General features: G+C 36.9%; 2 protein-coding genes across 2 annotated transcripts in view; one reads left to right on the top strand and one right to left on the bottom strand.

Moving 5' to 3' along the window:
• Positions 1-17,295, top strand: part of LOC125801268 (zinc finger protein 239-like) — a 305,512-nt gene extending 288,217 nt beyond the window's left edge. The window contains exon 2 of the mRNA XM_049477715.1: positions 13,246-17,295. Coding sequence (XP_049333672.1) covers positions 13,365-14,387 — 1,023 coding nt within the window. The 5' untranslated portion in view covers positions 13,246-13,364 and the 3' untranslated portion in view covers positions 14,388-17,295. The remainder of the gene's footprint in view (positions 1-13,245) is intronic.
• LOC125801385 (zinc finger protein 239-like) overlaps positions 1-23,301 on the bottom strand; it is a 187,417-nt gene that overhangs the window by 108,616 nt on the left and 55,500 nt on the right. The window lies entirely within an intron of this gene.

Raw genomic sequence — 23,301 nt, 5'->3', positions numbered from 1 at the left:
CAGAGGTTAGTGCAAAGACCGACCAGGGACAAGTGACAGAGGAGGGATATTTATAGTGACTTGAAACACACAAGAATTGGAAACACCTGGGGTAGGGGCGGAGCTACAAATGAGACTTGTGGTGGAAAATTACTGAGACAGGGGACACAGAGAAGCAGGGGTCACGTGGGAACAACACCACAGGCATAAGAACAGACAAAACAGGGCGAGGACCTGACAATGCTGGTTGTTTAGTTGTGTATTTTTTTTAAACAATGTCAAAGTGTGAAGTGACTTCTTATTCTTATTGTCACATTCACGTATTTATTGCATTGTATTATAATAATAATAATAATTTTAATAATAATCTGATTATTATTATTATTAATTATTAAGTATTATTGTTACTAAATATTATTAAGTATAATTATTATTACATTGTATTAACAGTTTTTATTAAACAGCATGGACAAAGATACTTTAATTTGCTAACATGTTTTATTCTGTGTATTAATACAGTACAATATGGAGTTTTCTGATAAATTAGCAAGCTGTAGTATCTTGAGCTGTGATGTCATGTAGATGCATGAAATAAGTCTTCGCTGATACTGTTCTTTGTATATAAGAAAATCTATTACAGAAAAAATAATAATTAGTACGAAGAACAGCATCATCAACAAGCACCCAGGTTTGCTTGGAGAGAGTTGTTTTCTCAAATCTGATCTGTAGCTCTCTGGCTTGAATTGCTGAAGTCCAGCCTTTTATGTTTGAAAACACCTCACGTCTGGAAACACTTAACGTACGCTCCTATAGCGCACATACATAAGTAAGTCTGACTCAATGTATGGGAGGGGAAAGAAGTGTTCCCCTTTCTAATGTGTTTAAGTTAGAGCCTAACTCCATCTGTTCCCTGTGGTCCAGAGGCCATTCTGTGTGGAAACTATATAGAATAATAGTGAATAACCCTGCTTAATGGTAAATAACCCTGCTTGCAAATATGTATGCTCAAATATACGTCAATATAATCTTTGGAGTTTTAAAGATGTTAAGAAGGCGTGCAAAGCGATTCCTTTAGCATTGATTCAGTTAATCAAACAAGTCATTTTATATTCAAAGGTGACTGTTTCGATGCCCACATTAAAAGTGAACGACTGTAATTTAGTAGACTAAGTGTAATAATAAGACTATCAATGATGATTTGAAACAAAATATTTACTATGAATATAATGGAGCTTCTTTCAAGAAACTTCCTAATAATAAGAATATTAATATGACTTTTGCTTATTCCAAATTTGTTAACTGGCCCATATCTCCTAAAGTGAAGGAGACTCATTTCAAAATTATAAATATGATTTATCCTGTAGCCCTGTTTCTTGAAAAAATATTCAAATTTGATGTTGAATTATGTACTTTTTGTAAGTCAGTAAATGAATCTCTGGAGTATTTGTTTTTTTCATGTCAATATTCACACACTTTTTGGATGGACATCAGAAATTGGATTAATATCAAACTTAATATTCCTTCTTTTGAGGTGGAGGACATTTTGTTTTATTTGCAAAACTTAAGTTCAGCTTTCTCTGATGCAATAAATATAATTTTACTTTTAGCAAAATACCACATTCACTGCAGTAACTGAAAGGGAAATAAGCCCTCTTTCCCCTGTTTCATGAATGAATTTAAGTCATATTATTCTTCATTAAGTAAATTAAGAAAATGGAAAACTGCTAGTATCATCTCACACCAGGGGTGGGTTTCCCGAAAGCTTTGTAACGCTAAGAACTTCGTTAACTCGTACTTAAGATTGATCGTTAATTAAAGAGTGTTTCCCAAACCCGTGCGTAACTAAAGTACTACGTAAACTCGCTCGCAGATTAACGAGTGCCCTCACCCAGTCGTTATTCTTAAGAGCTTCTTTAGGGGATCTCTACTTGCAGTTCAGCACCTTAAACACCAGGGACCGCCAATTTTGAGGAAGAAAATGATCCTTTCTGTGTTTGAAGCAATTATATTATATTACTATTATTTATAATCAATTATATTACTATATAATTATTAACATTATTATATTATATTATATTACTATTAATTATAATCAATTATATTACTATATAATTATTAATATTATATTATATTATATTATATTTATATAAATTATATATATATAAATTAGTTCAGGCTAATTGGATGTAGGATAAAAATTGCCAATTAGGTGTGAGTGTGTGAGTGGATGTGTCTGTGTGTCTGTCTGTCCTGTGATGGATTGGCATCCTGTCCAGGGTGTATACTGCCTTCAGCCCGATGCCAGTTGGTATAGACTCCAGCCACCAAGCGCCCCCCAACCCCCCTCCTCCCCCGCGACCCTTAACGGATAAAGCGGTTGACGAGTGAGTAAGTGAGTGAATAAGTTATATTATATTATATTATATTATATTATATTATATTATATTATATTGTATTATAATGCCAACTGTGGCTTGTAGTCTAACTGGGCATATTGGAATTGGCCAACCAAACCCACGAGTAAATTATTAAAATCCAGATTAGCGAAGATAGTCTTGACATTAATGCTGCAAGAAATGCAATCAGTCAGTTTCTGCAGAGGATGCTCACGGTCTAAGCAAAGCTGCAAAGTCACCAAGTCCGTGGATTCTGTAATCAGGCTGTTATGTGGCATACACACACTTATATACACTTCCCACCAGCCCGGGAATTACAGCACAATACAATATATTTCCATGCTATTGGGAAAATCCCTGGTACTGTAGGTCCGGTGCAGGGGACGCCTGCGGTGTCTTTACTCACACCTACACGTACTGTAAAGGGTATCGGTGAATGTGCAGGTAATATTTAATATTATTCCTTAATCAGCTTCTAACCGACATTGTGGCCGTTCATCTGGGCAAACTCTGGGGTGTGTCAGCTCGCAAAAATCAGTCAAAAGTTGGACACGTCTCATTTCCCTGTTTTTTGTTTTGTTTTTTTGTTTTTTTTTACATTGTCGATTAATATTGAAACCATGAAAAATAATTGACGCAAATGGAATTAGTAGACAAAAAGGTGCATGGCCTTGACAATCCCCTGACATAAGCCCATTGATTTAGGATGAGCTGGAGCTTCACAGTATAAAGTACAAAACATATTTCTGTTGGTTTAAAATGTAATATGTAATATATATATATATATATATATATATATATATATATATATATATATATATATATATATATATATATATATATATACACACACACATATATATATATATATATATATACACACACACACAGGAACATATATGTATATTATTATATTATTTTATAATATTAATAATTAAAATAATAATAAATTAATATTACTATTAATAATATTAGTATAGTATATATTAATATAATATATATATATTAACAATAATAGTTTTAAAAATAAAAAAAAAAAGTTTAATGTTTTAAAATAGATTAGATTTTTAGTATTTATTTAGTCATATGTATCTTTAGGAGTATAATGTTGTTGATTACAACACATTTCTACGTTTTTAGGGTGTAATAGTGAATAAATACTGCATATTGGCAGTGTTGAATCGATATTTGTGGATCGATTAAGTGCGCTGTTTCGGGGGAGGAGTCAACAAAGACGTTCTTTAACCTCGTTCGTTAATTTTCACGTTGCGAAGCTCTTTGGGAAACACTCGCAGAACTGGCTCGTTCTTTACTCACGTCATTCGTTAGTTCGTTCGTTATTCACTAAGGTTGATCGTTTTCGGGAAACCCACCCCAGATCTCTAGTAAGCTTTTGTCTAAGATTATCATTTTATTACGTTGCTCCTCTAGTCTGTATGTTTGTGTATGCTCCCCCTAGCTTCTAAATTGTAGCTGTGATCCTCTACAAGAGTTTGTACTATTGTATATTGTTGTGTTTTGTATGTTGCTAAAAACAAAAACAAAAAATCGGCGCTGTGAGATCGCTGATCAAGCTTAACTTCCGTTTTCAGAATTCTAGATAGACTGATAGGTGTTTAAACTAATTATAATTCGAAAAAAATCTGTTTAATGTATAAGCCTGTGGTGTTTTTATTTATTTTTACATATACCAAGTCTGTAAACTACTTCACATTTCACATTTCTGTAATCTAGATAGACTGGGAGATAAATTACAAACAAAATACAAACATCAACCAGAAAATAATTTGTAATTAATAACAATTGATAATTATTAATAATTGTCTTTGTTCTGGAGCAGTTGATTTATAAACTGTGCGTTTTACACTGTGTCAATTTAGTATTAACAGGTGTATAAGACATTTTAGAAATTTTATTAGTTTAGCATTATAGCAAAGCTATTTGGGTTATACCCATCTTATGGGGGGTGGTCTTTGACCAGTTGTAGTATTTCTCAAGCTAACAAATATTTTATTTTTTTCTTAAAATACACAGCACATTATTATAAATAACAGCTGTCTGCGCCTGGTTTTGCTGGACCTGAAATTCTGCATGGTACATTTTATCAGTGTCATGGTGAGCACAGAATGCAGACACGTGCAGATTAGGGCTGGACCCGAATATTCGGGTATTCGGATATTCGTTCGTTGAGTAGGTATTCGGTTTTTAATTTTGGTATTCGGATATTCGTTTTTTTCTCCTTTCCAGAGTTCCACCTCACTCTAACCACTTCTGTTCTCGCGGGTCCCGTCAGAATATCTTGCACGCGGGACAGAACTGAACTGTTATTGGCTGGAGCGGGAGTTTAATCCAGACGATGCGGGAGCAAATTAATAAATAGTTAAGAAAACTGTAATAATTGTAAAAAAAAAAAAAAAAAAAAACCTAAAGAAAACTCTCAACGCGCAGGATGGACCGACACACACACGCACACACCGATGGTGTTTGGACTGGGGTAAGGAACGGGACCGCACTATTCAGCGCTGCTGTTTTAATAAATATATAAGTAAATTTGAAGCATTAAATGTAGTTTATTTAATTTATATTAGGAACGTGGGGCGGGAGCGGCAGAAATGTGTATGTGGCGGGCGGCCGCGGGATTAAAAGAAGCAATTTTTTTTGCGGAGCGGTAACAAGACAGAAACGCGGGAGCATGGAAGAGTGGGTTTAAAAATCAGTCTCGCGCAGACCTCTATTATACATGATAAAAAAAAATGCAGGCTCTTTGAAACTGATTTATATAATAAAACGTAAGGGGTAATGTGGCAACAGTAGGGGCTAAATCGGTTACAAAAGCCTGGCCTACAAAAATGATGTCTGAACGAATGTCCTCTTATCTAATATAATTTAAAATGGTTTAAAAATATAAAATAATTTCTAAGCAAACGAAATATTTAATATTGAGCTTATAGCCCAAGTGCAAAAATACAAAATCAGTAATAAGACTATGCCCTGCACAATCCTTAAACCGAAATAGACCAAGTACAATAACGTCATTAACAATGACTTTCCTCTACTCTAATATAATTTAACTTGGTTTAAAAATATAAAATAATTTCTAAACAAACGAAATATTTAATATTGAGCTTATAGCCCAAGTGCAAAAATACAAAATCAGTAATATGCCCTGCACAATCCTTTAACCGAAATAGACCAAGTACAGTTTACAACGACTGTCCTCTAATATAATTAACAATGTTTAAGAATATAAAATACTTCCTGAACAAACGTTTTTTTTGTTTGTTTTTTTAAGCAAATAGCCTAAGTGTGAAAACACAAACAGCAATTTACTGGGCTGGCTTGCGCAGCGGAGAAACCGTGCAGCAGCAGCCTCCTAGCCTGCTTACGCAGCGGATAAGCCGCGGTGTGGGGCAGCAGAAATTCCGGGATGAAAACACAAAGAAATCTGGGCTAAAAACACAGAAAAAATATGGGGTGAAAACACAAAAATCCGGGATAAAAACACCAAAAATCCGGGGTGAATATGTCTCGTCGGTCAGAGCAAATTGAACATTTTTCAGTGGATTAAAGGGGCCGTGATTTGCTTTTTTTTTTTTTTTTTTAAACGAATATTCGAATATTCGCTTCGAATCAGTGCCGAATATCCGGAGCTCAAAAAACGCTATTCGGGCCAGCCCTAGTGCAGATACTGATAAAAACGTGTTTATTATAAAATAAACAGATGTAAGACGTAGTCAATACAGAAAAATGGGTAATCACCAATAACCAGAGCAATGAAGACAAAACCATACCATAAACGAGAGATAGTCCAGAGTTCATACATGAGAGATCCAATGTCAGAGGTAATCCAAGAGGCAGTAGTGAAAACACAGTCCAGGTAATACACAAGCAATCCAATATCAGAGGCAAAGGCAATACCGTATTTTTCGGACACACATATGGGCAGCCCACATCGGGCCATTGGGGATTTGCACATCGGTGCGGTATCGGCCCCACGCCATCGGCCCCATATGGGCAGCCCACATCGGGCCATTGGGGACTTGCACGTTGGTGCGGTATCGGCCCCACGCCATCGGCCCCATACGGGCAGCCCAAATCGGACCAATGGGTATTTGCACATCGGTGCGGTATCAGCCCCACATCATCGGCCCCATATGGGCAGCCCACTTAGGGCCAACGGAGATTTGCTCATCGGGACGGCACCAGCACCATGGCGTCGGCCCATTTCAGGCAGCCCACATTGGGCCAATGGAGATTTGCCCATCAGTATAGCGTTGGCCCCACGGCGTGGGCCCTTTTCAGGCAGCCCACATTTGGCCAGCGAAGATATACTCCTCTATGCAAAATCAACACCAAAGCATTGGCCCATTGGGCCAACAGAGATTTGCAGAGCTCTAACACTAACACACACCCACACACATGCCCTCAGTGGAAAACCAATTGTGGCCCCAAACTGTGCAATATTGAACAGAGAACACTTTTCAAGAAAGAAAATTTAAAGCTGTGCTATTGGCACTTTGACATTTTTTGCAACTGGCAGGAAAACAATTATATAAATAACACAATTTAAAGTGTATAGTAAATTAATACATTTATTACAAAGTATCATGTATGAAATATAAACAACACACAACATTATTTAAGTAAAGTAAATCCCAAATTTATATTTTAGCATGTAGATAAACATGTACTGCATAAATATCTCCATTTGCAAAAACAGTATTTATAATAAACGGTATGATATAAATATCAAACATAATACAAAATAACAAAGAATTATGCACTAGACTGATGTAGTAGATGAATAATAAACTGATACTATTATTGCTACTGGAACAAAGCCTCTGGGGTGGGTTTCCCGAAAACGATCAACCTTAGCGAATAACTAACGAACTAACGAATGACGTGAGTAAAGAACGAGCCAGTTCTGCGAGTGTTTCCCAAAGAGCTTCGCAACGTGAAAATTAACGAAGGAGGTTAAAGAATGTTTTTGTTGACTCCTCCCCCAAAACAGCGCACTCAATCGATGCACAATTATCAATTATTATGCAGTATTTATTCAGTATTACACCCTAAAAATGTAAAAAAGTGTTGTAATCATCAATATGATACATATTTTGAAATTTAAATTACAAAAGGATGAACTTTGGCATTAATAAAATACTCCTACAGATACATATGGCTAAATAAATAAGTCATATGTTTATATATAAATGTTTAATAAACATTAAACTTAAAACTATTATTGTTAATATATTATATTAATAGATATTGTACAAATATTATTAATAGTAATATTGATAATAATATTAATTTATTATTATTATAATTATTAATAGTATAAAAATAACATAATAATACATATACGTATGTTCCGGTGTGTAAATATATATATACACTGCTCAAAAAAATAAAGGGAACACTCAAATAACACATCCTAGATCTAAATGAATGAAATATTCTCATTGAATACTCTGTTCTGTACAAAGTTGAATGTGCTGACAACAAAATCACACAAAAATCATCAATGGAAATGAAATTTATTAACCAATGGAGGCCTGGATTTGGAGCCACACACAAAATTAAAGTGAAAAAACACACTACAGGCTGATCCAACTTTAATGTAATGTCCTTAAAACAAGTCAAAATGAGGCTCAGTATTGTGTGTGGCCTCCACGTGCCTGTATGACCTCCCTACAACGCCTGGGCATGCTCCTGATGAGGTGGCGGATGGTCTCCTGAGGGATCTCCTCCCAGACCTGGACTAAAGCATCCACCAACTCCTGGACAGTCTGTGGTGCAACGTGACGTTGGTGGATGGAGCGAGACATGATGTCCCAGATGTGCTCAATCGGATTCAGGTCTGGGGAACGGGCGGGCCAGTCCATAGCTTCAATGCCTTCATCTTGCAGGAACTGCTGACACACTCCAGCCACATGAGGTCTAGCAGTGTCCTGCATTAGGAGGAACCCAGGGCCAACCGCACCAGCATATGGTCTCACAAGGGGTCTGAGGATCTCATCTCGGTACCTAATGGCAGTCAGGCTACCTCTGGTGAGCACATGGAGGACTGTGCGGCCCTCCAAAGAAATGCCACCCCACACCATTACTGACCCACTGCCAAACCGGTCATGCTGAAGGATGTTGCAGGCAGCAGACCGCTCTCCACGGCGTCTCCAGACTCTGTCACGTCTGTCATGTGCTCAGTGTGAACCTGCTTTCATCTGTGAAGAGCACAAGGCGCCAGTGGCGAATTTGCCAATCCTGGTGTTCTCTGGCAAATGCCAAGCGTCCTGTACGGTGTTGGGCTGTGAGCACAACCCCCATCTGTGGACGTCGGGCCCTCATACCATCCTCATGGAGTCGGTTTCTAACCGTTTGTGCAGACACATGCACATTTGTGGCCTGCTGGAGGTCATTTTGCAGGGCTCTGGCAGTGCTCCTCCTGTTCCTTCTTGCACAAAGGCGGAGGTAGCGGTCCTGCTGCTGGGTTGTTGCCCTCCTACGGCCTCCTCCACGTCTCCTGGTGTACTGGCCTGTCTCCTGGTAGCGCCTCCAGCCTCTGGACACTACGCTGACAGACACAGCAAACCTTCTTGCCACAGCTTGCATTGATGTGCCATCCTGGATGAGCTTCACTACCTGAGCCACTTGTGTGGGTTGTAGAGTCCGTCTCATGCTACCACGAGTGTGAAAGCACCACCCACATTCCAAACTGACCAAAACATCAGCCAGACAGCATAGGTTCTGAGAAGTGGTCTGTGGTCCCCACCTGCAGAACCACTACTTTATTGAGTGTGTCTTGCTAATTGCCAATAATTTCCACCTGTTGTCTATTCTATTTGCACAACAGCAGGTGAAATTGATTGTCAATCAGTGTTGCTTCCTAAGTGGACAGTTTAATTTCACAGAAGTTTGATTTACTTGGAGTCTTATTGTGTTATTTGAGTGTTCCCTTTATTTTTTTGAGCAGTGTATATATATATATATATATATATATATATATATATATATATATATATATATATATATATATATATATATATATATATACGCACACACAGTAAAGCTCCAGCTCATCCTAAATCAACATCTCAGTTGGGTTTAGGTCAGGGGATTTTGAAGGCCATGCACCTCTTTGTTAACTAGATAATACCATATGCGTCAATAAATTGTTTTCATAGTTTTAATATTAATCGACAACGTAAAAAAAAAAAAAAAAGAGACGCGTGACTTTTGACTGGTGTTTATATATTTGTGAGCTGACACACCCCAGAGTTTGCCCAGATGAACGGCCACAATGTTGGTTAGAAGCACCTAAATAAAGAATAATATTAAATATTACCTGCACATTCACCGATACCCTTTACAATACGTGTAGGTGGGATTAAAGACACCGCAAATTTAGCTTAGCTGGATATCTTTCCCTTAGCTTAACTGGCTATCTTTCCCTTAGCTTAACTGGCTATCTTTCCCTTAGCTTAACTGGCTATCTTTCCCTTAGCTTAGCTGGATATCTTTCCCTTAGCTTAACTGGATATCTTTCCATTTTCCATTTCCCTTAATATTTCCCTTAGCTGGTTATTGTTGACATACTTGGATATAAAGTTAATTTACTTAACAGCAGTCTTTCTCCAAGAGCCGAGATAAGCTGCCAACTTGGGAGCCCCTCGTGTTATTTAAATGTGAGGTAAATTCTCATTCTAACTTAGGACAATGCTAACTTTTTTTAGCACAATGCTAACTTCGACATAGCTACCCTTATAATGCTACAATAACCTGAGAGTGGTAACTGCATTAGCACCACATTAGCGTATCTTAGCAAAAAATAGAAAAGCGTATAGTAGAACAGAAATTATAACTTACCTTTCAGTCACTTTGACAGACCAAAGTCACTCACTGACTTTGCCTTTAAGCTTGATCGTTGCTCTGTGGTAAAGGCACGTGCAGGGAGGGGGGAGGGGGAGGGGGGTGGATTCGTTGGTTACATGATCCTCACAATTAAATATCACATGCAAAAATAAAAAATATGTAACTTTTATAACCTTGCTGGCTTACACAAAGTGTATAGTCAAGCACAAAACATTTATAATTTAATATTTTTATTTATTTATTATCAGCACAACCAATAATAAAGGTGAGATTATGAATCAGCACCATGGAGCAAATTCGTAGCTATCCAAAATATTAAATAAAAATATTTTTATAAATAAAAATGTGTAGCTATACAGTATATGTCTTGAAAAATATGAGATGTTACTATGTGTGTGTGTGTGTGTGCCGCTCCAAAGGTCTCTGCACAACTCTGCTGTGGTACCTTGATTTTTCTCCACTTTTGGTTTAGAAAATCTTTCAGAGCTGATACTACATTTCACACAGTGTTGCTCCTATCCACTAAGCTAGCTAATCTACCTAGCTCTCACAGACAAAAACAATAAAAAATATTCAGATACCCTTCATATGAACTTGTTATGACACAAACTTTCAGATTGTAAAATATTGTATGGTAAATTTGGGCTGACCCAGAGTAACCTAGCATAGGATTTGTGTGGGCATGCTCACATATGTGTGCGTGCTGCCCACAAATAACCCACAATGCCTACAGTGTGTAAATGGTGCAGGCTGAATTAGGGCTGACCCACAGTGGCCCTGCATGAGATTTGTGTGCACATGCCAAAGTGCAGGTTGCCGACATACAACCCATACCGGGTATGAAATGGTGCAGGCTGAATTTGGGCTGACCCACACTGGCTCTGCATGGGATTTGTGTGGGCATGCTAAACTGTACTTTGCCCACATATATCCCACACTGGCCCTTCAGGGTGTGAAATGGTGCAGGCTGAATGTGGGCTGACCCACAGTGGGCCTGCCTGGGATTTGTGTGGGCGCATCAAAGTGTTGGCTGTCCAAATAATTCCCACACTGGGCCTACAGGGGCATTAATGCACTGGACCAGTTTAGGCTAGCCCACAGCGGCCTTTTATAGGATTTGAGTGGGCCAGCCAATGAACAGGCTGCCCACAGAAAACCCATGTTCGACCTGTTTGGAATTTTAATGGGTTAGCCCCTGCCCACAGTGCCCGCACTTAGCCCACGAAGGGCCGATGTGTAGCTTTTTGCTGGGTAATAATGCACTCCATATATGCAGGATTAAAGTAAAATAAATTATACTGGACATAAACATATATAAAATGTCTCTAGAAGATATATAATAGGAAATGAAAACAGTGTGAATTTTTCTTTTGCTTAAAACAGCAAGAAAGTACTACCCTGAATGTGATAATTAGGGGTGGGTGATATGGCTCCATATTTCAGGGTAATATAGTTCATGATATTCAAAAATATTGGCAACATTATTTCTTACGATATTTTATGTCATACTGCCTTATTAAAACAGATTAATGTCATTTCTGGAGCTGTGATTGTATGCAGATAAATTATCCCATAAATGGTCCTACACCTGAATAAAAAAAGTAATATTATCTAATTTCTAGAACATAAAAACAGGAAGGGGTAGGTCGAGACTCTTCAGCAAGCATATACAGGCTTTTTCTGCTTCCGGTCACTGAAATTATTGTATTGAAAAACTAAATATTTGATTATAAAAGGTGAGGGGTAGAGATATACTGCAAGTCAGAAAATTACAAAGATATTTATAAGATAAAATGAGATACACTTTGTTAGAGCAGTATGACATATTTACAGCTAGTGCTGGACGATATGGCCAAAATTTATATCACGATACATTCCTTAATTTCGGTCGATACAATATAATTTCGATATCGATATAAATATTTGGAAGGCCTCAGAAAAACTGTTAGGAATCCCTGCAATGGAAATCTGTACCTATTACTGTCTTTAAAGCCTCCTCTCATAAAAAACTGTATAATACTTTAGAAATAAAAAAATGGTCAGAATGAATTAATGCTCACCTTTATTTGCATGTAGCAAAACAAAAACATGACATCTCTGTCAAACACAAACCAATAACCTCTTTACATTTTACCAATATAAATAACTTTACATTACAACAGAGGCAGAGCTTCTTATCCTTTTGTAAACATATTTAACAGATCAAAACAAAAGTGCCTCATCCAGGATAAAGAATGCAGAAAGCCTTCATTTATATAAAAGGAACACGATATCACCGTCAAATAAACAAACCTATATCAACTATAAATAACTTAGATACAACATAAACTACATAAGTGCTTCAGCCAGAATAAGGAAGATATTGTGTGTAGTGAAACTGCTTGAGGTGGTGGAACAGATTAGATGCATTACCGTTGCTAGTCAACTCCACTTTCCGGCACAATTGGGAGCAAGCTGAAGTTTATCAGACCTTTGAAAGCCGAACCACTGAATTAGACCTGCCTCCCTCAACTATCTCTCCTGTTTAATCACTTGTGGAAGCATCAGGTGTGCTCATTCTGCATCTAAAATCTAAAATTCTGCATCAGGGCCGAGCCTAATCGAGGAACTCGGTTCGGCTGCGCTCCGCTCGGCTTCATAGCGGGAGGTTCTAGGTGTGGACCGGAGCGCAGCCGAGCTTCAAGTTTTAGTAGTATGGATTATAGTGTAAAGTGTGATACTACTAAAGTAGTAGTATAACACTGTATTCAGTGCTGGACAGCAGCAGTGTTTCTGCTACATACATTTTGCAGCTGCAGCCTGCTGACAGTCAAGATACAACTACATATTAAAATGTCTGTGAATTTATAATGGGATAAAAGTACTGAAGCCTTTATTGTAGTATGAAGGTGTCCCAGTATTTTTCTCCATATAGTGTAACTAATGTAGGTAATTCTTTTTGGTTAATTGACCTGCTTTTATTTTAATACACAAATTTATTTTTTCTTTGTTTTTCCAGAATAAACAACCAGGATATTTAATAAAGAACAGTGTTAAACTGCTGAAAGAGGTGAAGCACAAGCCATCCAGAAGAATCTCCTGAAAACGCAGAAATTGTTTGCTACATTTCACAGACAGATGGAGCCAAGTCCCGACATGGAGAAACATCTGCACTCTGTCAAGAGTTTTACTAAACAGAGTGCTCTCAAAAAACACCAGCGCATTCACACAGGAGAGAAACCGTATCACTGCTCAGACTGTGGGAAGATTTTTACTACCCAGAGTTTTCTCAAAATACACCAGCGCATTCACACAGGAGAGAAACCGTATCACTGCTCAGACTGTGGGAAGAGTTTTACTGAACAGAGTAGTCTCAAAAAACACCAGCGCATTCACACAGGAGAGAAACCGTATCACTGCTCAGACTGTGGGAAGAGTTTTACTGAACAGAGTAATCTCAAAATACACCAGCGCATTCACACAGGAGAAAAAACGTATTACTGTTTCGACTGTGGGAAGAGTTTTACTCAACAGAGTCATCTCAAAAAACACCAGCGCATTCACACAGGAGAGAAACCGTATCACTGCTCAGACTGTGGGAAGAGTTTTACTAAACAGAGTAATCTCAAAAAACACCAGCGCATTCACACAGGAGAGAAACCTTATTACTGCTCAGACTGTGGGAAGAGTTTTACTGGACAGAGTACTCTCCAAATACACCAGCGCATTCACACAGGAGAGAAACCGTATTACTGTTTCGACTGTGGGAAGAGTTTTAATCAACAGAGTACTCTCAAACTGCACCAGCGCATTCACACAGGAGAGAAACCGTATTACTGTTTCGACTGTGGGAAGAGTTTTAATCAACAGAGTACTCTCAAACTGCACCAGCGCATTCACACAGGAGAGAAACCGTATTACTGTTTCGACTGTGGGAAGAGTTTTACTCAACAGAGTAATCTCAAAATACACCAGCGCATTCACACAGGAGAGAAACCGTATCACTGCTCAGACTGTGGCAAGAGTTTTACTACACAGAGTAATCTCAAAAAACACCAGCGCATTCACACAGGAGAGAAACCGTATCACTGCTCAGACTGTGGAAAGAGTTTTACTTTACAGAGTGAACTTATATTACATCAGTGCATTCACAAAAGATAGAAAAGTATCCCAAATCTGTTCCTCTGCCATAAAAAATGCAAACCTTAAATCTTTCAGACAGCCAAAAACACCTCATCATGCACAAAATCTTCACTCTGTTACAAGAACTTCATTTAAAAATGGCTTTTTACAGGTTCAGAAAAATGAATCTTATCCAGAGATGATGTTTACTGAATTTCATGCTGTGTTTTTATGTATGTTTGTATACCTACATTAGTTAATGCCTGCAGAGCTCTTCAACACTTAGTGTTGTGTTTTAAGAGGTTTTTACACAAAAAAAAACGGTCTAGCTGTAGTTTCCATACTGAAAACAACACTCAGCAGGCTATGCAGCAGTAAGACTGCAGGATCCTTGATTCCCTCTACTGCACATGTGTCAAACACAAGGCCCGCGGGCCAAATGTGGCCACATCCAAGCGAGAGCTTGTAAGATCTTAGTGTCTATAATAAATAGGTCAGAAGCGTTCTTTGACCAAAAACTACATTTCCCACAATGCTTGTCGATTGTATTACCCGCGAAGTTACGGCTTACTGCCACTACACGGCAGTGTAGTCATTGATGTGGAAACCCTGCCGGAGGGAAGGCGTAACTTCGCGGGTGGAATTGAGACATACAAACGTTTATCCCATAATGTCCAGAAAAAGAGAAGCTGATGCAGACGGACGGCTGTGCTTCAAGGCGAAAGACCGGTATGCCTTTTGTGTTACGAAGAGTGTTACTGACCAAAATAAACGCTTGTTAGGAGAGATATAAGTTCTGTGTAAATATTTATAAGACAATAACTGACAAAATCTGTTTTAATGACGTTAATAAACATCACTGTGACAGCGCTAGTCACAGTTTCACCTCAGCAAAGGAGGAGCACGTGAATCACTTATCTAACCAGCCTTTACTGATTTCTGCCCCCAATAACCCTTTCAATAACCTCCAATAGCCTTTAATTAGTCTTCAGTAGCCTTCAACAGTCTAACCTTGCAGCCGTGGTGTGTCCACTAAACTCCGTAGTTATAAACATCCTGAGGTTAGCAGCGCGCTAACTGACCTGTTTATAATGTAATCCGAGCAGTGACTCCGGGATGGCTGCGCTAAACTGCTGCTATTAGCTGCTTGGGCTGAAAGATGAACTGTAGAGAGCTGTATTATCCGGTTAGTGGGGTTAAAAATCTTTATTTTCTACACAGAAGAATTTTAAAAACTGTAAAAACGCTCCAGACTGCCTCAGCTGAGCCCTGTAGCCCGTGGCTGGGCTGTAGCTCTGACTCAGTAAAGACTGCGGGCTTGTGCTGCTGCTGCTGCTCCGACTAGTGGTTGTATGAGGAACTGCTAAATCTGAGGAAATGCTAAATCTATCACATGTTCTTAACAGCTCACAATTTTTAATTTTATATTTATTAAGCCTTATTTCAGTATCAAACGTTTTGATCAAAGTTAATATAACTTGTATTTTATGTCATTCCTATTCACTTGACTAGTTTGGTTCTTGATTGATGGAGTTTTTGGATTTCATAACATGACAAATTAAAAGGATTTATGTTAATAGAGCAACAAGCAAACATTTTTTCCATGCAACTGTAATATTTGATTGAATAAATAGTATATTGAGAGTTATTTAACATTAAGGAGTAATTACATTCATTTTATATTACATTTGGTTACATTTTATTACATTTATAAGTTACATCTGGCCCTCAGTGGACAGCCAATATGCCAATGTGGCCCTCGGCCAAAATGAGTTTGACACCCCTGCTCTACTGGTTTTCTCATTGGTCTATGGTTCAGTCAGTCTGATTAAAAATCTGCAAGTTAATCTACAGGGATATTTGGTTGTGTTGTGTTGCTAAAGTTATATACTCTGTTATCTTTTCCTTATTTGGTATCGTTTTGCTAAAGGGTTTTTTTATATCTCTAAAGGTACTAAAAATATCTAATCCATTTACTTTATTGATTGTTTTATCCAGTACCAGCTATTATCGTTGTTTTACATCACCTTATGTATTTACTCATATTCATATCTATGTGATTCAATAAAAGGCTTTTATATTGCAAGATCTGCAATCTTATCTATTCTTTCAACTTAAGCATTTAGCCAAAAGCTTTTGTACACAGCCAAACATACATTCAAGCAACCACTATATACAGTGCCTTGCAAAAGTATTCGCCCCCCCCCCCCTTGAACTTTTCAAACTTTTGCCACATTTTGGGCTTCAAACATAAATATATGATTTTTTTGTTTGTTTTTTTTGTGAAGAATTAACAAGTGTGTAAGAATACGGAGGAGTTTTGCCTTACTATGTTCATTGTTCATTGATTAAAGGGTTAATCTGTGTGTAACTAAATCAGCATTTCACTTAATCAGTATGTTATTCAAGCATTTAGCACGATTCATGATGATTCACATTGTGACTTAGAATGTATGTATATTGTGTCCTTGTGCTCAAAGCAAGGCCGTTTTTCTTGCAACTTAGCATGATTGATTTTTTCCAGCAGAACCATGAGTTTCTGTACATGTAATCTATAGTCTGATAAGGTTGGGGTGACCGAGTTCTCGGCTGACGTATAGGATGAATAACTGCTTATCAGTATCAGGATCCGGGGGGTGTGAGGAGCCTCCTCACACACTATTAGACTGAGGCCAGGCGAATGCCTGTATTTATTAGACTCTGTCTAGGAAGAAGAGTAGAGTTGGGCGGGAGAGCTTCTCCCGAGAGGGACTACAGAGCCACAGGTCCTGTTCACACAGCCGAGAACTCTGGAAACCCCAACTTTTCTCACCTTTGGGGTTTTCCTCTTATTTTCACCTTTTTATTTCAATTCATTTTTCAATAATCTTTTTACTCAATTTTTGATGTATCCAAAAAAACTGTTTTGCTCAGAAGATTCTTTGAATAAAATCTGACGGAACTACAATTTTGGACTGGATCTCCTTTTCTTCTTTATGACGTATCATGCCAGATACATCATAATTCGAACAGTAGATCAATAATCTTTCAATCGTGAAGTGGAACGAAATTTATTGGATACACATTATGTTGAGATACTCAGTATTTTGAGAACATTGGTATTTAACTTGTGTGAAACTGACACCAATAAATCCATAACTCCTGCTATTTACTTACATAGAAGTGTTTTTTTTCTCAGTAGCTCAGTCGCTGTGAAGTGTGGAGAATAGTTTTGCAATATATTGATTATCGCTGAATCGCAGTTTTGAGATATCACCGTTATCATTAATTTACCACTTTGCTCAAAGGTGCTGAAAAAAACTTGAAAATGGGCCTTGAAAGTGCTTGAATTTTACCTTGTAAAAGGTGTTTGAACCCTGTGTTTAAAAACCCCAGCAGCACTGCTGCACCTGATCTACATGTACCAACACAACACACACAAACACGTCACCACATTAGTGTCAGTGCAGTTTTAAGAAATATTTATCACGAAAATAAAGCTCTCTGGCGCTGGGAATTAAATATACAGGGTAAAATTTAGGCTAATCGGATATGCAGGTGAAAAAATAAACTGTGAAAAAATATGTGTGTGAATATGTGTATGTTTATACCTACAAATCTCAAATGTAAATTGACATAATATGGACCATTAAATGACGGTAACAACCTGACCGTTTGACACTTAGCTAATCTGCATACCAGTAGGAGAGAGCAGAGATAGACTGGCTGTGTATGAAACGGTAGGCAGCTACCACAATCCCTCATGCCTGAGCTGTTCATATGTTAACACCCACTAAATGATTAACCCTTTACAAGTATTAATATGAACTTTAGGAAAAAGAATATAAACAGAATTGCCCTTTTTTCTATTCTGAGTTAAATGAAGTCACGGCTGCCTATTCTAATAAGCTAACCGTATGACTAGCTTGACGAGTTCTGGGGACATTTTTACATGGGATGTGTCTGAAAGATCTGTGGAAAAAAAGACATTGCTTAAAATAATAAAAAGTATTATTACAAATGTAACAAAATGACTTTCTGAGCTGAAAACAAAAAAAACAAACAAAAAGAAAATATGTTTTATAAAATTTATAGAGATATCATATATATCCTATACCCAGTTTATAGACACATTTGGGACATACCGGGGTTGGACAATGAAACTGAAACACCTGTCTTCAGTCACTCAGTGTTGGATCTTAGTTTTACATGAAAATAAATCTATGCCAGTTTTTACCCTGAGCTCTGGCTCGCTTCTTTTTTTCCCTCCTTTTTTCCTCTCTGTATCACAAACTCTTCTAGTTCCTCCCTTTACCCAAGTTTGATTTTAGGAAGTCTTTTACGTACACTCTAAAAAGAAATGTGTCAAAAATGACTCAGACTGTGTCTAATTTTAACACATTGTGCGAGTGTGCTCAGAGACGACACATGTTGTGTTGATTCTGACACATCCAGTGTGTAATCCAATTTTACACACTAAATGTGTCAGGCTAATGAACTCACAAATGTGTAATTTTTTACACAACTTGTGTTGATTATGCATAATCAAGATAATGTATCAAATATGTTAAAAAAAGCATGAAACGAATTAATTCAATTCCATTTTTATTATCATGCCTATATATGGTTCAATTTTCTTTTGGAATTAGCAATGAATTAACATTCACGTGTTTGATTTTGAACTGTAACAAACATGACTGTTTTTACATTTAAAATGTTACAGTTTCGTTTGGTATAAGTAATAAATTAACTCGATGTTTTTTTAGATATTTTAAATGTAAAAACATGCATGCTTGTGACTAATTCATTGTCTTTTGTGATAATGAACACCTAAAAACAAAAGTCCAAACAGTAAAGGGGTGTATAAAACATAGCTCATATAAAATTAGTCACAATTGTTCACTGTTCTCACGTATTTTTAGAAAACCTGATGAATTTAACATTGAACATCAATACAGAAATAAAATTCCCTTTTTATAAAAACAGAACTACAAAACGTGAGGCTAAACAATTTGGATCTTGGATTCAAGTACAGCTTGTCTGTGTTGTAAATGGCTAGTACATCAAGAGGCCTAACATCTGAAACATCATCTAAGCTGATCATTTCATAGTCATTGGTTCGCTTGACATATGCATAAAAATGCTCATCAAAGTACTCAATTTAAAGAATGCAGATAAACATCAAAAAGGACTCAGCATCAGCCTGTGGTATGATGTGAATTATCTCACCAAACAAACATTCTCCACAGTGTTTGGTTTTAAGTGGCAGCACACCACCTGTTCTATATGTTAGGCCAAGTACAGTATGTGAAGTAACAAATAGTGCACGGTGGTACATGTTAACTGGTGATCTCTGTAAAGATGCTTAGTAAATGATTTGATGTTGTGGTAAGTCCTTGGACAACCATCCTGGCTGCAAATGAGAATGAAGTTCAGTCCCTTTGACAATGCATGTATTTCACGAAGATGCCAAATTAGCTTCTTTACTTCTGTGAATTGTGACTGTCAACATTCTGGACAAGTGTACATTATGCTGTGAATTGTGATGCTTTAAGCTTCGAAATGAGCTTCAGTACCTTAGCTTTCCGGCTAGTTGAGAGAGGCATGTCATAGATGTGTTGAAAGAAGCAGAACATGGAGCTTAGCTGACATGGATAGGCCAGGTTACACACCCAGTAGAGCTTAAATAGCTTGTCCACAGCAGATGTCAGTCCTTCTTCAAGGGGAACAGTGATTCGGTCACTCTTTCCAACGATGCCATGTTGCTTTGCGGCAGCCCTCAGATTTCCAACACAGATTAGCTGGGGCTGGTGGGTCTGTGAAGGACAGACATCACAAAGAGAAGCAATGCTGCTTCCAGCCTAAAATGTAACCAAACAAAAGAAACCAAAATTTGAGTTTAATCAGTTGTTACTGCAAACACTTACTAAAAATACAAACGACCGATTTAACAGTTTCTAAATTTTATGTTACTCCAGTTAATAAGCATGTACACAATTACATACTTTCACACTTGATTAAACTAAATCAGCCACCTTCAATGTCCTTTATGATTTATTTGTTTACTATAAAAGGCAAAATGTATCTTATAATAAAATTATTCTAGATAGACAGACAAATCGATAGATGGACTTACTGGAACAAAATCAACAAGGAATGTTAATGCAAACTTCACTCAACATCGACTCATTGCAACTGGTGGCAGAAGATGTGTAAGGACTACAAGCATAGTGTAACACTTCTCATCTGAAAATGAGACACAGACACAAATAAAATAAGATTACACAGAGGCTGTAGCATTATATGTGAAATCTAATGAGAGTTATATTTGAAAATATATACCTTCATTCTGGTTTTCCATGTCCTTAAGAGATGCAAGATCGCCTGTCTCCATGATGGCAATTGCCTTCAACTTGGGAATGATGGTAGCCTCCCATCTTCTTAAGAACAAATCTCCTTTTCCCTCAAACATTTTACCAAACTCTGTATCAAGCTTTTAAGAAACAAAAAAATGAGACATTTTAATTTAGGTACATAATACCAGCTATAACACACAAATTGCCAAACTGAGTTCCAAACAGGCCACAGACCTTTTTTCACTTTTAGCATAAATTAACTGACTGAGAAATTCATATCACCTCCATGAGTGCACATGTTTTTCAGCTAAACGGTGTTATATAATAACCCTTAACAATATTATCAAGTTATTTACATTACACATGGCATAAAACTGACAGTGAGCCCTAATGAAAAAGCAAAATGTAATGTACCTACCAGAGTTGGCATATCCAAGAAGCGTAGGTATTCCTCAAAGATTTCAGACAGGGAGGGGGAATGTTTGGCTATCCATGATCTGCGCCAGGTGAAGGTTTTCTGCATTGCTGCTTTGATCGATGAAATGTTGTCTGTAGAAGGCCTGAGCCTTTTCATCAAGTTGATCCACTCAGTTGTCCCACTACTATGGAGTGTTTACCGTTTTTGGATTTTTGGATCACCTCTGACATGGCTGCCTCGTGTATGAATATTGGACTGCCTTTCGACTCTGGTATGGTCTTTGCCTCCAGGTATCTGTTTGCTGGCGTTATTTACTCTTTGCTGTTTGACTTTTGTACACCCTGTGGGGTTTTAATAAACATCTTAACTGGATCCGCGAGTGTCTGTGTTCTGTACCCCACCATGACATACTGAACACTGAAGGTGTTTTGTTTCTGTGTGTCTCCCTCTGCTGGTGAGTCTGTATTTATTTGCAGTTCATGCTCCACCAGTTTTCACTATTTTACCTTTAATACGTTTCTAAAATTGTTCCATAATTTTTGGCAGATTGGTGAAGCTTTGTTCTTCATTTGTTTCTACAAAGGTGGAGTTTTATGATTTGTGTGTAAATCGCTGCTGTTGCAGCTGTTTTCATTAGTGCCGCTTATTTTTCCTTTACTCTTTCTTTTCTTAACCCCTTTTCTTAAACTCTTTTAAATATTAAAATGTGTTTTCTGTTTTAATAAGAATAAAAAAGGGTCTTTAGTATTTATAAATCCTTACATTTACCTTTTAATAATTTTACACATTATCCCACTTTTATTGGAACTGGAGTTTTGCAAAGTAAAGCAGATTATAATGAGAGTGCACAATATTGCATTCTAAAATATAATATAATCAATTATTTAACATCATATGTAATTGTTTTTATTGCACAATTTTCTCCACTGCGGGCAATCCCTATAAATATTTTCTAAGAGAAATTACGTTAAAATGACTAGAATAAGAATGAATCATCATTTTTTTAACAATTTCTGTAGGGGTGAAATGCATAGATTATATATGTTTATAGCTACCAGTATTGCCAAAACACAAACTGTGAAATAAGAATTAATCTTTACTTTTAAAAAGTAACATGATTATCTGTCATTTGTACACATAATTACTGTCATTTTGTGGGTATATCACTATAAAATACAGTTTACAGCTCAACAAAATATGCACAAAAAACAGTAAGGGAGGTGAGTAGCAGAGATGCAAGAAAATATCTGCAAATTAAGAATTATTTTCTGGCAACTCTGACAGACATTTCCTTTCTGTCTAAAAACAAAAAGAACTGTTATGTTTTATGATTTTAAACTATACTGTACAGAACCTGGGAGGCGCAATGGATAAATAAAATAAAATAAAACACAGAAACCAAACTAAAACACAGTGCATAACCACCGCGAAGCAGCAGAGGAGTTAAAGGCTCGGCTACAGAGAAGCCAACACAGCAAAATCTGCACACTGTATTATATAACTGTAACACTACAGCATTAATAATCAGCAGGTTATAAATGTAGATAATTGATGGTAATCACAGCAGCCCTGTAACAGATCATGAGCAGAAAATGCTCTTTTCCCTTCCTAAACTGGCAGCCCAAGTAATTAATCTAATTTTCCCTTAAAATACTATGACTTTAATCTCAAAGTAAACGGTTAATTTTTTTTTTAAGTGACTCTAAATGCCATTATAGCAGATATAAACAGCACTGCAGACGTGTGTTTATTCTGCTTTTGTGCACATGAGATAAAAAAAAATTGTGCACATAAAAATCATTCACTCAAAATAAGAAATCGTTCACTCAAATTAAAAACAATTATTCACTCAAAAAATCACTTAAAATAAAGAAATCGTTCACTCAAATAAAAAAAATCGTTCACTCTAAATAAATTGTTCACTCAAATAAAAAAAAATCATTCACTCAAAATAAAGAAATTGTTCACTCAAATAAAAAAAATCGTTCACTCTAAATAAAGAAATCTTTCGCTCAAATAAAAAAAATTATTCACTCTAAATAATGAAATCTTTTGCTCAAATGAAAAACAATAATTCGCTCAAATAAAAAAATCATTCACTTAAAATAAAAAAATCGTTCACTCAAATTAAAAACAATAATTCGCTCAAATAAAAAAATCATTTGCTCTAAATAGAGAAATCGTTCGCTAAAATAAAAAA

The sequence above is a fragment of the Astyanax mexicanus genome, chromosome 4, assembly GCF_023375975.1.
Source record: "Astyanax mexicanus isolate ESR-SI-001 chromosome 4, AstMex3_surface, whole genome shotgun sequence".
Taxonomy (NCBI): Eukaryota; Metazoa; Chordata; class Actinopteri; order Characiformes; family Acestrorhamphidae; genus Astyanax; species Astyanax mexicanus.
This window is presented reverse-complemented; position numbering and strand designations above follow the sequence as displayed.